The 15,984-nt window shown below is 33.8% G+C and overlaps 1 protein-coding gene across 1 annotated transcript; it reads left to right on the forward strand.

Moving 5' to 3' along the window:
- The first annotated feature begins 9,673 nt into the window (after positions 1-9,673).
- On the forward strand, positions 9,674-13,775 carry LOC134700010 (E3 ubiquitin-protein ligase TRIM39-like). Its single transcript, XM_063561409.1, has 2 exons — positions 9,674-9,805; positions 12,759-13,775. The coding sequence occupies exon 2, from the start codon at positions 12,771-12,773 to the stop codon at positions 13,773-13,775; it is 1,005 nt and encodes a 334-aa protein (XP_063417479.1). The 5' UTR covers positions 9,674-9,805; positions 12,759-12,770.
- Positions 13,776-15,984: the final 2,209 nt, after the last annotated feature.

The following is a 15,984-nucleotide window of genomic DNA, read 5'->3' on the forward strand; positions in this document are numbered from 1 at the left end:
ACAGTTCTCCTACAGCTTAATTATATATTAAAAACTGATAATATAGTGGTTATATATCAATAAAAACATTTTGAGTACGTTTGAATCTTATGCAACCTTTGGGGTCATAGACATATCCTAAAGATGGATGCTAGCGTAGTGGGCCACAGACCACAATTAATTCCTCTATCAGTTCTTTATAACCTTTTGCATCATTAAAAAAAATGCACCATGCACTTTTGTCAAATTTTCTGTGTGTGTAATGTATTGTCCTAGTCCAAATATATATCCAAAATTCAGAAAGATTGAAGCAATTACTTTTACAAATTTAGCCAATACACATCCATACCCCTATTGACAAGTCAAGAGATGTTCCGAAAACTGTAAATATCACCTTTTTGCACTAGGCCTAATCACTCATTCTATATCAAAATCAGTTAAAATACAACATCCAAAAATTTATTTGACCTCTCTTCTTTCATTTCCACCCAAAAAGATTTAAAGAATGAGTGAGGAAAGGAAAGAAAAAAATTGAGGAAAATTACACTCTAATTCAAAGTAACTATATTCGTGGACAACGAAAAGCGGGTTCATTAATTGTGGTATTGGGCCAGTGGCTGCTAGCGAGTGGCTGCTAGCTTGAGCCTGTATGTCCCAGGTAAGAGGGAGGGTTGGGATCCATCTAACATGTTTAACCCCGAAACATTATTTGTGTTTGTGTCTGTCCCAAGTCAGGAGCCTGTGATTCAGTGGTTGTCGTTTGTTTATATGTTACATATTTGTTTTCGTTCATTTTTTATATAAATAAGGCCGTTAGTTTTCTCGTTTTAATTGTTGTACATTGTCATATCGGCGCCTTTTATAGCTGCCTATATATATGCGGTATGGGCTTTGCTCGTTGTTGAAGGCATTACGGTGACCTATAGTTGTTAATTTCTGTGTCATTTTGGTCTCTTATGGACAGTTGTCTTACATTGGCAATAAAACCACATCTTCTTTTTTCACTATGATATTTATCGCTTTAATTTATTTTACTGGTTTATTTTTGCAATAAAATTGTTTTATGTTGCAAGCCGTATCCCCCATGAAATACTAATCTAATATGTAGAAACTCGGAAGGATGTCTAAAAATACGGTAAATTATACCACTTATAATGCAATTCCGTTAAACCATTCGTATTAAAATGGTCGTCAAAAATACCGCTAATAATATAGAAAAGGGAAATTTATTTAGAAAATAATACGGATAGAATAAGGAGCTTAAGAACATTTACAAGCAGACGTTAAAACTTTAGTTTGTTAGTATGCAATGGAAAAAAATTGTTTAACTTTGTTATTTTACCGAATAACTTACCCAGGCCTGTGTTATAAGTGTTAACAGTCTCTGAATGTATTGGTCTGTACTGAGAAAATCCAATATGGTTTCGGAAAAATAAAGGGCCAACTTTGTAGTCGTGTAAACCAGGTCTTTACAGGACAGGAATGTCGGAATGACGCATAAGAATGTTAACGAAGGTACAGAAATACATGTCCACTTGATTAGGCAGAAAAAAAAGAGTTTGGGGAACACTTTGCACTAGGCTCTAATCATGCACAATCGACTAATTGATTTTTTTACATTTGTTATTTCGGGCCTCTTCTTTATAGCTGACTATGCAGTGTTGGCTTTGCTAATTATTGAACTATAGGTGTAAAATTCTGCATTATTAGGTCTCTTGTGAATAGTTGTCCCATTGTTAATCATACCACACCTTCTTTTTATATGTAAAATTGGGGGACAGGGGTAGGGGAATTTTTCTCATTTCAGATTTCAGGAATTAAAAAGAAATTTACTTCAAGTGGTTTTTTTTAAAAGGATTAATATTCAACGACTTGGTGAATTGCACAAAAGAAAAACAATTAATTTAAGTGCATTAGACCACATTCATTATGTGTCAGAAACCTTAGCAGTGTCAACTATTTAACCACAATCCAAATTCAGAGCTGTTTCCAGCTTAAATGTTGTGTCCATACTAGCCCCAACCGTTCAGGGTTCGACCTCTGTAGTCGTATAAAGCTGCGCCCTGTGGAGTATCTGTTCCATTCATTTGTTATTTCTTAATTTGTGTGAATTAACATTGTTACAGTAAATGTTAATTACTACACTTTCATACCACAACAAATATTGTATTGGTACATGTATCACTTATATTTGTATCCATATAACAAAACAAAAAAATGAAAAGGAATAATTTTGCAATACCTTTTGAATACTATAGCTTTTTAGGTATTTAGACTTATTAAGTAGATGTTGATGATATCTGCTTGACAGGCTTAAAATTATATCAGATTACTTTTGGAGAAGTTATGAGTCTTTGAAGCATGCTCACAAAGGTTCTTTTGGTGAAATCATTTTCATATTGGTCAAAATTTGTCTTTGCCTTGACCAGCTTCGGAGGAGATATAATTAAAAAATTGATATAAATCAGCACAGGTTTACTTCCTATCTCATTAAGCCCCAATAATCATGTCAGGCATAAGCCATTGTCATTACTTAAAACCAATAAATGTATTCTAATCTGAGGAACCAATTCGACATTTCCAACACAAAGTGATATAAATACAACCATACCAATAGTAAGCAAATACATATAAAAAAAAGATGTGGTATGATTGCCAACGAGACAACTCTCCACAAGAGACCAAATCGACACAGAAATTAACAACTACATGTCACTGTATGGCCATAAACAATGAGCAAAGCCAATACCGCCTAATCAGCTCTAAAAGGCCCCGAAATGACAATATAAAACAATTCAAACGAGAAAACTTATGGCCTTATTGATGTTAAAAAAATAAACAAAAAATAATATGTAACACATAAATAAACGACAACCACTGAGTTATAGGCTCCTTATATCATGTTCTTGTATCTAGATGTCATCTCCCATTTAGAAAAAAACACGTGAAAAAATGAACCTATTATGTGTTGCTCTCCCAGTACAGCTACAAACGATCCAAAACCAAAGATGTAGAACATGTTCGATCATAATCATTTGGTAACTAATGTAATTACTGTCTCCCCATGTCTGTATTCAACATAAAAAAATTAAATAAATAACACTCCTAATGCTCAGATCGGTTGTCACCGTGCAACACAGTTAATAACACCATATAGGAAAAAACATATAGTTATTGCAGAAATTAAAAAACACTTACTTATTTACAACAGTTTTCACAAAATAGTTTAGTCCGGGCTAAATCAATATTATATTTCAGTATATCATCAAACATTTTTGGGGTGAAGGTAATTCCAGCTCGGTAATTCGTTTACTGTGACTCTCTATATTGTGTTGAAAGTTTTCCGTTTTAACGAGATTTTAAAATGAATTTATTTGGTTATTAAAAGAGTTACAAAGACGGTTCAAACTACATCAATATAAAGTTGTAAAGTTTATTCTTTGTTAAAATTCGTTCACCGTATCAAAGGTGTAATAACTGAGATGGCTCTTTTGTAAACTAATTGAAAACTGTTATGGTCCGAATGGCTATCTGTGTTAAATACATGCATCATAAACAGAATCGGAGGTCAATCTGTGTGAACTCAATAAAGTTCAGCTATTCCACGGGTGTCATTCGGTTTATCGAGAGAAATGAGCGTGAAAGAATATCTAACGGCGGTCAAGTATTGAGCGACGATCGTGAAAGTTCTGGTAACGGATCGTGAAAGACATTTAATCGAGAAGACATATGAAAGGTCAATACATATTATAATTTAATTAATTACACAGACAAATTTACGACAAAATAAAACTGTCTGCCAAAATGGTTCAACATTATGATTAGTATGTGAGAATATCTTGTTTTAAAAGTACATAGTTATTACAAAACAACAAAAGGCAGATTGCTTCTCGACATTTCAATGACATAAAAAATGTAAACAAACATGATTTTTTCACAAATTCGACTAGAAAACCTAGTTTAATACGAATAAGGGCATTCTATTTGAATTAATCAAATGGTTCTTATAGTTATTTTGCATAAACATAATCTGAAACTTGGTAAATAAAGAACTATTTACACAAAAATGGATTTTTTGGATCGTGAAAGATCACGTACCGTATTTTTGAAGATCGTGAAAAGGATCGCGAAAGATACGATGCTACGAAGACGTTCAAATTATTCTTCAATTATATCATAGTTAATATTTGTTATTGGTATTGAGAAAAGCTATATAGTTCAACATCCTCAATAGGTTTAGCTTTTCAAAGTATAAATATTTTCAGAAAATGAAATGTAAAATAGTTGGATGATTGTAGGATGAAGCTTTTTATTGTCATGTGAAGTACTCACTTATCACGAGTTATAGGATACCCACATTTGGTATATTGGATCCTATAAACTACATGTCTGCCAGACAGGATTCACCTGACCCCGAATTTGCCTTATTTCATGGATGAAGATTCATTTTTGTGGTCAAGTCAAAATTGACTCTTTAAGCTTAAGGATAAGTGTCTGTTGCTATGATTGTGAGTTGTACATTTTCGACTTCTGCAAGGTTTCAACTGACATTGAGCCCATTGTCATACATCATTCGGCAATGCTCGTTTTATGTTGTCTAGCCTTTGGATATATACAGTGGAGATCACTTCTAACCTCCCATTAAATCTGTCAGGAGAACTGTTCTAGAACAGTACGTAGAACTGTCAGCCTTACACCTTTTAGTCAGTTCTTGGTTAGTACTGTTCTAACTAGAACTAATTTGGTCAGCTCTACCTAGAACTGATTTGGACAGTTCTACCTTGAACTGATTTGGACAGTTCTACCTAGAACTGATCCTGACAGTTCTACTCTAGAACAGTTTTTATAAATTCTACGGCCAGAATTAATTTATAAATTCTACGGCTACATTGATTTATAAATTCTACAGCTAGACATGCTAGAGTTGATTTATAAGTTGTAAGAACTTAATATAAAGGCTTGGGTAAAATATAACTCGAATAATTCAAGCCCTTACCGTCTCCGATTCTCCCCACCTTTCGATGAGTTGGATAATCTCCCATCGACTTAGATATTTGTACATGTAAAGTTATATCTATTCATTAAAAAATATAGAAAATCTGATATTAGAAAGCAAAGTAATTGGAAGTGATTTATTTCTTCTAAATTCTAAAGTGCCCTTACTGCAGTTACGTCATTTAGAACTGTTCTACAGTCCTGACTGATTTAGTCAGTTCTGCTGACAGTTCTACGCTTAGAACTGATTTGGACAGTTCAACCTAGAACTGATTTAGACAGTTCTACCCTAGAACTGGTCCTGACAGTTCTACCTAGAACTGATTTAGTCAGTTCTGCCAAGAACTGATTATGACAGTTCTACTTAGAACAGTTCTAGGGTAGAACTGTTCTAGGAAGAACTGTTCTAGGACAGGCTAGAATAGTTTTATGACAGATCTAATGAGAGGTTAGAAGTGATCTCTACTGTACCTGTATACTATAGCGCCATGGTATTTCGTGTAAAGTGTACATGTCTGTTTGCATGTTTCATAAATGACCATAATGACGTCAAATGCATTTGATATATTGAATGATAGTAAGATGTCTATGTCTCGCTGTCGGTCAGGGTTCATATACTTTTGACCTTATTTTGACCTTAACTTTTATATTTACGGTTTATCTGACCTTGCACTCTTTTTATTAACCATTGACAATGATAATTTAAAAAAAAATGTGGTATGATTGTCAAAGAGACAACTATCCACAAGAGACCAATGTGACACAGACATTAAAAACTATAGGTCACCGTACGGCCTTCAACAATGAGCAAAGCCCATACCGCATAGTCAGCTATAAAAGGCCCCCATAGTGACAATGTAAAAGAACTCAAACGAGAAAACTGGTCTTATTTGTATAAAAAAAAGAACGAAAACCAAATATGTAACGCATAAACAATCAACAACCACTGAATTACAGGCTCCTGACTTTGGACAGGCACATACATTAACAATGTGGCGGGGTTAGACACGTTAGCGGGATCCCAACCCTCCCCTGAGTCTGGGACAGTGGTATAACTGTACAACATAAGAACGAACTATAAAAATCAATTGAAAAGGCTTAATTCATCAGATGGACAAAAATACATTAAGCGCATTTGACACTTCTAGTAAAACCCTTGATATCATAGACGTTCCATAAAATTAACTATCATAAGTAAAGCAGACGAGACATTACAGCATTTGCGATCTGGTATTCCATAGTCTGTAGTATATAGTTAAATCAATCCACATCTGCGTTGTATATACAGAACTTAAGAAAGTATTGTTGCACAAAATGTTGGTTATCAAGTACGATTAATATATAATTTACACGTATGAATGACTATGGACCATCTTAAAAGTGTTCATCAAATCCAAGCGGTGAATCGGGTACTATATATACACATGGAAAAAAGAATTGCAACACCTTGATTTTTTAAAACTTGAAAAATCAGCCTCTTTTTTTGGATGAAATATAATAAAATATGTGTATAATATTATTGAAACATAGTTTATGAGAACATTAGCATTGAGACGAACTAAAAATGTTTGAAAAAAAAATGATTTATATAACCACAATTTTAATAACAAAATGAAGTGTTTTTTGTACAAAAAAATGCATTTTACAACTTTTACTGTAGTCGAACTTTACAATGTCAGACATTTCAAAATTAATCTTCAGATGACTTTTCACATCATGGTTGATCGTTATACGCCAAAGAATTAGTACTTTGTGCGCAGCCTCCATTAAAACGGATAACCGCATCTAAACGTCTTCTGATATTCCTGCCATAAATCGACTAATTTGTTGCTAAGGTAGCAGCAACCATTTCTGATGAAGGGCATTGTTTATTTCATGAAGTGTTTGAACTTGGGTGTCCTTTCGCGCACTTTCCGCCCAAAAGTGTCCCAAATATGCTCGATATGGTTCAAATCTGGGCTACGATCGGGCCAAGGAAGATGAACCGAATTCCATTTGAACATTGGATCTTCCTCCACGATGCTAATTTTCAACTTTGGCGAGCTCTGCAATACATTGGATACGGAAAACTGTGTGTCTGTTAGTTAGCAAAGGTCTCCGAAATTGTCTTATCGCACGATAACCAATAGCGATGAGTCGATCTCGAACAGTTCTTGTTAAAAGGCTCCTGTATGGCCACCACTCTTTTTTTTAGGATTGTCTTGTATGCTATTGGGTTTCCTAATGACCAACCTTCATTATGCTTGATTTTCCCTAGCAAATGGTAGAGGGGGTCTTCATTATCTCGGAAGGTCTTTAACAGCGTTTATTGCCTGATTTATATTCTCAAAACGACTTATAGTGGAATGGTGATAACCAACAATACTTGCAGTTGTTACAGCGACATCCCTGCTTCTCTTATGCTGATAATCTGCCATCTAGCTGCTGTTAAGAGTTGTCAAGGACCCATTACAAGGTGTCAATCACATAACTTTAAAAACTAGGTATTTAAAGTGTTGAAAACAATGAGGATAAAACCATCTGTTTTTTGGTGTTTACGGGTACAGGAGCTGTATGTGCAGATAAAAACTTATGGAATCGATATTAATTGATTAAACTCAGGTGATACTTAAATAATGTTTAACTAGTTCTATTTTACCAAATTATATAACAAAAAAATAAAGAGTGTTTTTTTAATTTCAATTTCAATTTGGTGTTGCAATACTTTTTTCCATATAGTCAACTATGCATCTCCATGTCAGCAGGAAGACCTTTGCTTTGATATCGCTAGCTGTTGTGTAACTATTAAGTTAATTTATTATCATTTTTTTTTGTTATGCAAAATTTAAATGATTTTTAAATTCAAAGTGAAACATGTAACGTTTCTTTATTTTTTGCCCAGTATACTATGTCGAAATCTATCAATATAAAGTCCATTCTAAAAAATAATTAAAAAATTACAAATTGCAAGCTGAGAGCTGCATCGAATTATTTAATTCTGTCACCAATATGCTCTCGAGAGCCTGAATCCCTCAACTTGTACAAATATGTATCATTGATTGTTTACCTAGTTTATTAGAATCAGTTTAATGACAATACTATCAGTATATTGTGTAAAATAATAATAATAATAATAAAAAAAAACCAACAAAAAATAACAAAAAAATTATTAAATAAATGTATTTTTTAAAAGTTTCAAATATGATTTAGAAAGTCACTATAAAAAAGTTGAATTTTGCAAACAGTGTTTAAGTATATTGTTGAATATGTTTTTTTGTCGATTCGTCCATATTGAAATGGTTTTCTTCTCTGATGAGGCATATGATAGAAATATTTCATATCGAATGTTCTGGTGTCCGTTTTGCTGAACTTTTCACTCTTTAAACTTCTATTTGGAAACCAAGTAAAAGGGTCAATATATGAATCTGTTATTATTCTCCATTGTTGAAGCATATGATAAAAAGATCATAACATATAATTTTACATATCGCATGTATTATCTGCCATCGGTCAATATCAGCCCTCGAGCCATGAGGCTCTTGGGCTGATAATACATGCGATATGAAAAATTCCAATTGTTTTGTTATAAATTAGGCCGTTAGTTTTCTCACATCACAAATTGAATTAATTCACATTTTTAAAGTCGTGGCCTGTTATAGCCAACTACATGATAATGGTTTTCTCATTGATGAAGGCCGTACGGTTGCCTGTAACTAATAAAATCTACTTCATTGGAAATTTGGTGGATACTTGTCTAACTGGCAAAATCATACTACATCTCCTCAATTCTATAAAACAATGGATACAAATATTCATTCAGGAAAAATATTTTCTATAAGGAGTTTGCTGACAGTTTTGGCTATGATGACAGATTTGTAGATCTGAATTTGTTTTAATGACGTATTTATAGATCTAATTGTGCTTAACATCTTTGTTCTTTTACATTTTATCTGTATCCATAACGATTTCTACAAAAAAAAACATAGTTCTGGGGCAATTAGTCCTTTTTGAACATTTCTGTTTTAGGTTGTTTTATTTGTAAATTTTGTTTTGCTAGAAACTAATGTTAATTAACTTTTCTCTTTCCATTAGAGTTTCCACCGAAAAAAAACGCAAATAAATAAATCTTTCATGGGCAATGACTTTTAAATTGGGTCAATTGACAATTCGTCCATGCTGACTTATGTTTAGATCTTATTTTGCTTAACACTTTTGCTTTTTCAATTTCTCTCCGTCTATTATAGTTTCTATAACAAATGCGTAAAGTTAGTCTTCAAAAGGCAATAACTCCTTAAGGAGTCTACTAACAGTTCGTCCATGTTGACTAATTTGTAGATCTTATTGTTCTGGTCAGTTTGACTGCTCAGTATTTCTATCTGATATAGTTTGCAAGATAATATTAACCTAAAACTGCAAATTCGCAAATAAATTATATTTACGTTTGGGATCCAATAACTCCATTAGTGGTTAGTACGATGTTTCTAAAAATTAAGCAGAAAACAAGACAAGACTTTTTATTATACTAGTATTTAAAATAAAATTATCAAACTTTAGTTAATGAATAAAAAGACAATGCACTAAGCAGTGCAAGTCTTCTTGTAAAAAGGTTTAACGAAGCTGAAAAGAAAAGAACATGAAAAGTTAGAACTTGTAATTGTTAAGGTGTCTCGTTACAGTTCGAGGTTGGATGATTATTCACCATTGAAGACATAATCAATTGTAATAGCTGGTAAAGAAAAAATATCATTTAATTAGAACGTAACACGAAGTTCTTATCCATTTATGTTTGTTATTTTGTGACATACTGTTTGATACAAGGAATTTATAAGGCTATTGAAGACATTATTATTAGGTAGGTCACTTACATTACAAAATTCTCCTGCTAATCATACGTTTTTCCCACCATAAGTTACGGACTCTTCCTTGACTACCGTATCACCAACCTGTCAACACCGAGGTTGTGTGTTCCAATCCCGCAGGTGGCAGTGACAATGATGAACTGACTGTGCAAACACTTGTTGATAATTTGTGCAAAAGCTTTTATGAAGGCAATGTTGCTCTAAAATCCAGAGTCAGCGGAAGATTAACTATGGACAGCCATATGTATTTATTCAATTGTTTTTAAGGATCGATGTTTCAAGTGAATATCAACATCACATAATATGAAAAGAAGGAGATTGTAATGATTACAAAAGAGTTAACTATTTTTTTTGTCATTCTTTTATATGTTCAAGACTTTTTTCAGATAAATTGCCTAAATTAAAGCATCATGTTGACATAAGGTTTTTTCAGTTTTATATCAGAAAAAAATAGTCAAAGCAGGTAGACACAATTACTCCATTATTGTAATTAGCTTTGGTGTGAGCATTACATTTTTCTCTGTGGAAAAAAACGTTATTCAGTAGCACGATTTTAAGATTATGACTAGCCAAGAAATTTCCAGGCTTATGAGGTTACATTATCAAAGTGCTACTTGTATTTTTATCTAGTACATACCGAAAGGTAATATCCTGTCAAGTTAGTATGTGCGTATAACGAAAGCCACAAGGGACACATAGATATGAAATTAGTCCATTATCTCGGTTGCCCAACTAGTGATCTCGGATGAATAATCCGTTTTATCGGAATTCCAATCCTTGAACTCGGATTGATAATCTGCTATTGGAATCAAAGATAATAATTCCTGGATTTGGAATCCGATATACCAGATAATCAATCCGAGATATCAAATTATTGATTTGCGATCACATATTGGAAATCCGAGATAACAGATTGGGATACCGAGATTACAATCTAAAAATAAACAAGAGACAACAGTCATGAAAATTTGTACGAACTAAGTCATGCATTTTCCCCCTTGTATTCGCTGTACCTTTCAGGACAAAGGCTGAAACCAGAGGGTGTAATTTCTCAATAACAATACATGCTAAAACTAAAAAAAAGTTATCAAATGTACCAGGATTATAATTCAATATGCCATGACGCGCGTTTCGTCTACATAAGAATCATCGGTGACGCTCATATCAAAATATTTATTAAGCCAAACCAGTAAAAAGTTGAAGAGCATTGAGGACCCAAAATTCCAAAAAGAAAATATGGCAAGGGCACTATGTTCTGCGAGAGCCACTTGTTGTTACATGTAGTGGTCACAGCTACCTAGTGTTCCCTCACCTAGAAATAAATGACGAGGTATGCGAATGTTAATTATCACATTAAGCCACAATGTTTCTATGTTACGAGCGGTTCAATGGGGGAATGCCACACATTATCAACAAATGAGAAAATCAATGCATTGGAACAATTTCTAAGCAAAAACGATAAAAAAAGAACAAACTCAAAATGACAAAATTATTTGTTCTTGATCGATATCTTATTATCTCTCAGAAACATCGAAAAATTACCAAGTAGCATAACAATCATAAATCGAAAACGATGTACATACCATATATATGAAAAAAGGCCAATTAACATTTATAACAAAAGCCTGCAACAAATACAGAAAACTTCAGATTTAATAAAACAGCTATCTATTAGTTTGACCAGCACCTTTACTCGTCAATAAACAGGCAAAAATAGAACTTGTCCCTAACTACACATGTTCACGCCTTATACAGATGACCTTAATCTCAAACAAACTATTATGTTACTTTGAAATATGTCATATTAAAACCCAACTTGTGTTCAGTGATTCATCGTAGTGGTAATAAGATTTTAAGGATATTATTGAAGCGTACCCATAATAATCATGATAATTGAGCGGAAACCTGAGATTTTTCACCGTATCCATATAATTAAAAGAATGTATAAAATTATATAACAGTGCATAATCATTGTCTGTAAAGGTTATGATCTAATCAAGTCTTTACAGTTTTGTGCTTTGGGGTTGCTGCCTCATGGACACAAAATTTTAAATGACATTTCCAATAAATCATATAAATTTTAAAGTTATTGAAAAGGAACTTTTACATGACCGACACAGTGGTAAAACGTTATCAGATGGGAATACTTCCTAAATCTGTAGAATTTGTTCGATACTTATTGGGCTGTTTAGAGTGTTATTTTGTAATATCTTAAAATTACACAGCGGACAGAAACAATAAATGATCTCTATATAAATTGCAAAAGAGCCAGTGTTCAGCGGCGGATCCACAAATTTTCATAATTGTGGACTCACTGACTGCCTTGCGTCCGTGATTGCTGAGATAAACAACCATTTTTTTCCAACAAAAGGGGTCAATCTGAAGGCCCCAAGGTCTATGGGCTCTCCCCCCCCCCTTAATTCGCCTCTGGTGTTCTACGTGTACTGTGAAGGAGCACTAATTGGATCTGTATGAACATATTCTGTCCATGAGCTACGATTGAGTCTGTGTAAAATGTGGACTGTGTTTGACCTCTGATTATAGTGTGTCTTTCTATTAGGGGGAGGGGGTGGCTTTTGTGGGATTTTTTTTTATTATATAAGAAATCACTAAAGCATGACTGGAGTGCCCCCTTAGGTCTGTCAGGCCGGTTATAGCTTGATGTTCGGTGTGAGTCAAGGCTCCGTGTTGAAGACCGTACCTTGACCTAAAATAGTTTACTTTTATAAATTGTGATCCGAATGAGTCTGGGTTAAATGTACTGTTCGTGTGATTCGACTGAGTTTGTTTTAAACATGTAGTTGTGTATACTCACACAATAAGCTGAGTTAAATGTTTACTGTGCATATAAGCTATCATAAGCTCTCGAATGTGAGAAGTTATGTTCGGTTTATCAAAATTCAAAATAACTTATCATTTATTTATATTTTTTTATATATTGTACAGGGAAATACATCAATGCCTCAAAGAAGACCTTATACTGATGGCTTGCCATCGATCAATGGGAAATTGTTGTTGGAATATAACAGATATCAACGACTCTCGAAATCTCTTGGCTCTCGTTCAGTTCGAGAGAAAATAGTTCGGGAAAAGAAACTCTCAAACGATCAATCGGCAACAACCTTTGGCCAACCATGTTCTTTCCATAGAGAATCACTGCACTTCTATTGCCATACACATAAAGAACCAGCATGTATAGTTTGTGCAACAACTATGCATAAAGTCTGCAACGTTGTGACAGTGACAGAAAATGCCGCCAAATCTCAGCAAACCTGCGTCAATTTAGAAGACATACATCAAACAGTAGAAACTGTATTAGACAATATAGAAAAAATCAAAACAGACAGGGAAGAAAATTTAACAAAGTTGTTGTTACAGAAGAATACTATTGAAAAGGAAATACACAGTATGCGCAAGAAAATGAATGAACATTTAGATCATATTGAAAAAGAAATGATCGGTGAACTGAATGAAACGTTCAGAAAGCACAAAAACGAAACGGATCATCTGCTGAAAAATATAGATCACCGAAAGCAGGGAATAAGGGAACTCCAGAATACTATCATAAAGGCCAAAACTATTGAAACAGACGTCGAAGCTTTCTTGGTGGGAAAACGGATCGAGCAAAAAATCAATGAGGAAGAAAAATTCGTAGACCATTTTTATAACGACGAATCTATAAAACAATCTGATTTTGAATTCAAGCTCAGTCCGGCTATCAATTCGTTCTTTGTTGACATAAAATCGTTTGGGGATATTATCGTACGAAAAACTCCAAGTAGGGTAAATCTAATTCGTACCGTTCACAAAGTAAAACTTCTAGATGCAGGATTTCAGCTTGCTCGACATGTGAGTCACATTAAATTAAGACTACACGAAAAAACATACAATGCGACTGGTATACAAGACTTACGACCATTGCCACACATAAACGGTGGTTTACAGAGACAAACAACGATGTAGTTAAAACCTGCAATGTATGACTAAGACCGTGTTCACATTGACCTAAATTCGGTGTTTTGTTAGTGTAACTCACACGTAAACTAAACACAGTTGCGTTCCCATTGATAAAACTCAATGTTATAGTTTAAATCATGTTTTATCTACACACAGTCGATAGTCAATGTAGGCCTTGTGTAGGTTAAGTGTACACAAAACTAGGCATTTAGGACATTAGTTTTATCGTGTATATATTTAAGGAGAAAATTATTTTTTAGTAAAATTAATATTTTTGATAATTATTAATATACTTCTTTACAGAAATTGTTGTCTAAATTTTACAGGATTTTTTTGTTAAAAAAATTAACGTACTTTATTAACCCCTGATCAAGACTCACAAAGCAGTATCATTGCCGGACCCATAAGGCAGCAACCAATTGATTTTCGGGGGGGGGCTATTATAGTTGAGTATAAACATAAAGGCAGGGGGTTGGGGGTGGTGGGCTATGGATTTTGTTTTGAAAAAAAAAATGTTTCCCGTTTTTTGCCCTGAAAAAAAATGTTTGTTTCACCCTCAGCTGCCACTATATATAATGCGAAAATTGATTTCGACTTGTCACCAAAATTTGTTCTGGAAAAAATATATAACCCACGCCGCCCCCCCCCCCCCCCCCCCCCCCCCCCCCTTCCAATAAAAACCCGAAATAAATAGTTGCTACCTAATTTATTTGAAAAGGTCTTCCCGAATTGACTTGACGTACACAGAAATATTCGCCACTGGTCTTTACTCAAACAATGATTCACGCATAAATGCATGACTTAAAAAAGTGTAAGGTAAATGATATGTTTGTCTAGTATATCAGATCAGTTAAATAACATTTTTAAAATAAAAATAAAACGTTACCCTATTTCTTTACCAAATACTCCTTGGAGAAGAAATACCATTTGAAACAAACAGAAAAGATAAAACTGTAGTGATCCCTAATATCCCAAAATGGCTTTCATAAAGGAGCAACCACCTGACTTAAAAAAGGGGGTTGAGTCAGATTTTTTTTCCGCGCAAACGTTTTTATTCAGTTTTTTCGATGCTAGCATTCAAATTTTATTTATTTTACTATATTTAACACTATAATGTATAGGTGAAGCTCTGTATTCCAATTTTTTTTTATATCATCTGTTTGGCCGGGATATTTTCTTTTTTTATCAAACTGGGGATCAAAATATTTAGCAAGCCCCCCCCCCCCCCCCCCCCCCCTTTCCCCTCTTTTTAAAGTCAACCGGTTGCTCCCAAACTGGAAGAAAAACTGTCCGAAAAATTTGCATTCGGTTCTACGTAATGAACATTTAAATGACACATAGTTTACAAGTGTGAACAATTCTTATGTACAGGTATCTAAACAAGGTGTATGGATGTGAACAAATGTAATGTGAAACCAGTGTGCATTACGGTAAACTAAATGTAAACATGTTTACTGTACATGGCTTTTGGTGTGAACACGGCCTTATAGAATTATCTCACATTTAGTTTTCTTTTTCTATTGCTTTCTGGCTTCAATTTTTATTGCAACCAATATCATCGTTTTTGACAACTTTTTTAATACATTATATTTAAATATCTAACACATTAAGTGAAAAATGGCAATATTTTGGATTTTACAAAAACTTTGCATGCTAGAATATTGTATCTTAATGTTAGAAATAATGTTTATAAATAGAAAGAGTGATGTGATTGCCAATGAGACAACTATCCACAATAGACCAAATGACACAGAAATTAAAATTTTGTGTTATTTAAAAAAAATACATTTTTAAGATAATTTTTTGTTATGCAAAACCCTTTTAGATTAAGAAATGGTATAAGTGACAATTATACCATTATTTGATGAATATCAAATGTCAAAGGAAGGCAATGTGAACAATTACTGTTTCCGTTACGGATTTCAACCATGAGCAAACACGTGACGCATAGTTAGCTATAAAAGGCCCCGGGGAGACAAAGAGAAACCCCTAGGCATGAGCATACTACAACATTAAACCATGGTCAGTAACATTTAGAACAGGCAACCACCAACACTAACCACTGGATAGCAGTCGCCTGGTCGGAAATGCACATCTAGATAAAAACACGTTAAAGAAGTCCTCTTTAAAAGATTACATACTTGCACCTGAATCGACTTGACGTACACAGAAATATTCGCCACTGGTCTTTACTCAAATAACGATTCACGCATAA

This window comes from Mytilus trossulus, unplaced genomic scaffold (assembly GCF_036588685.1).
Source record: "Mytilus trossulus isolate FHL-02 unplaced genomic scaffold, PNRI_Mtr1.1.1.hap1 h1tg000110l__unscaffolded, whole genome shotgun sequence".
Lineage (NCBI taxonomy): Eukaryota > Metazoa > Mollusca > Bivalvia > Mytilida > Mytilidae > Mytilus > Mytilus trossulus.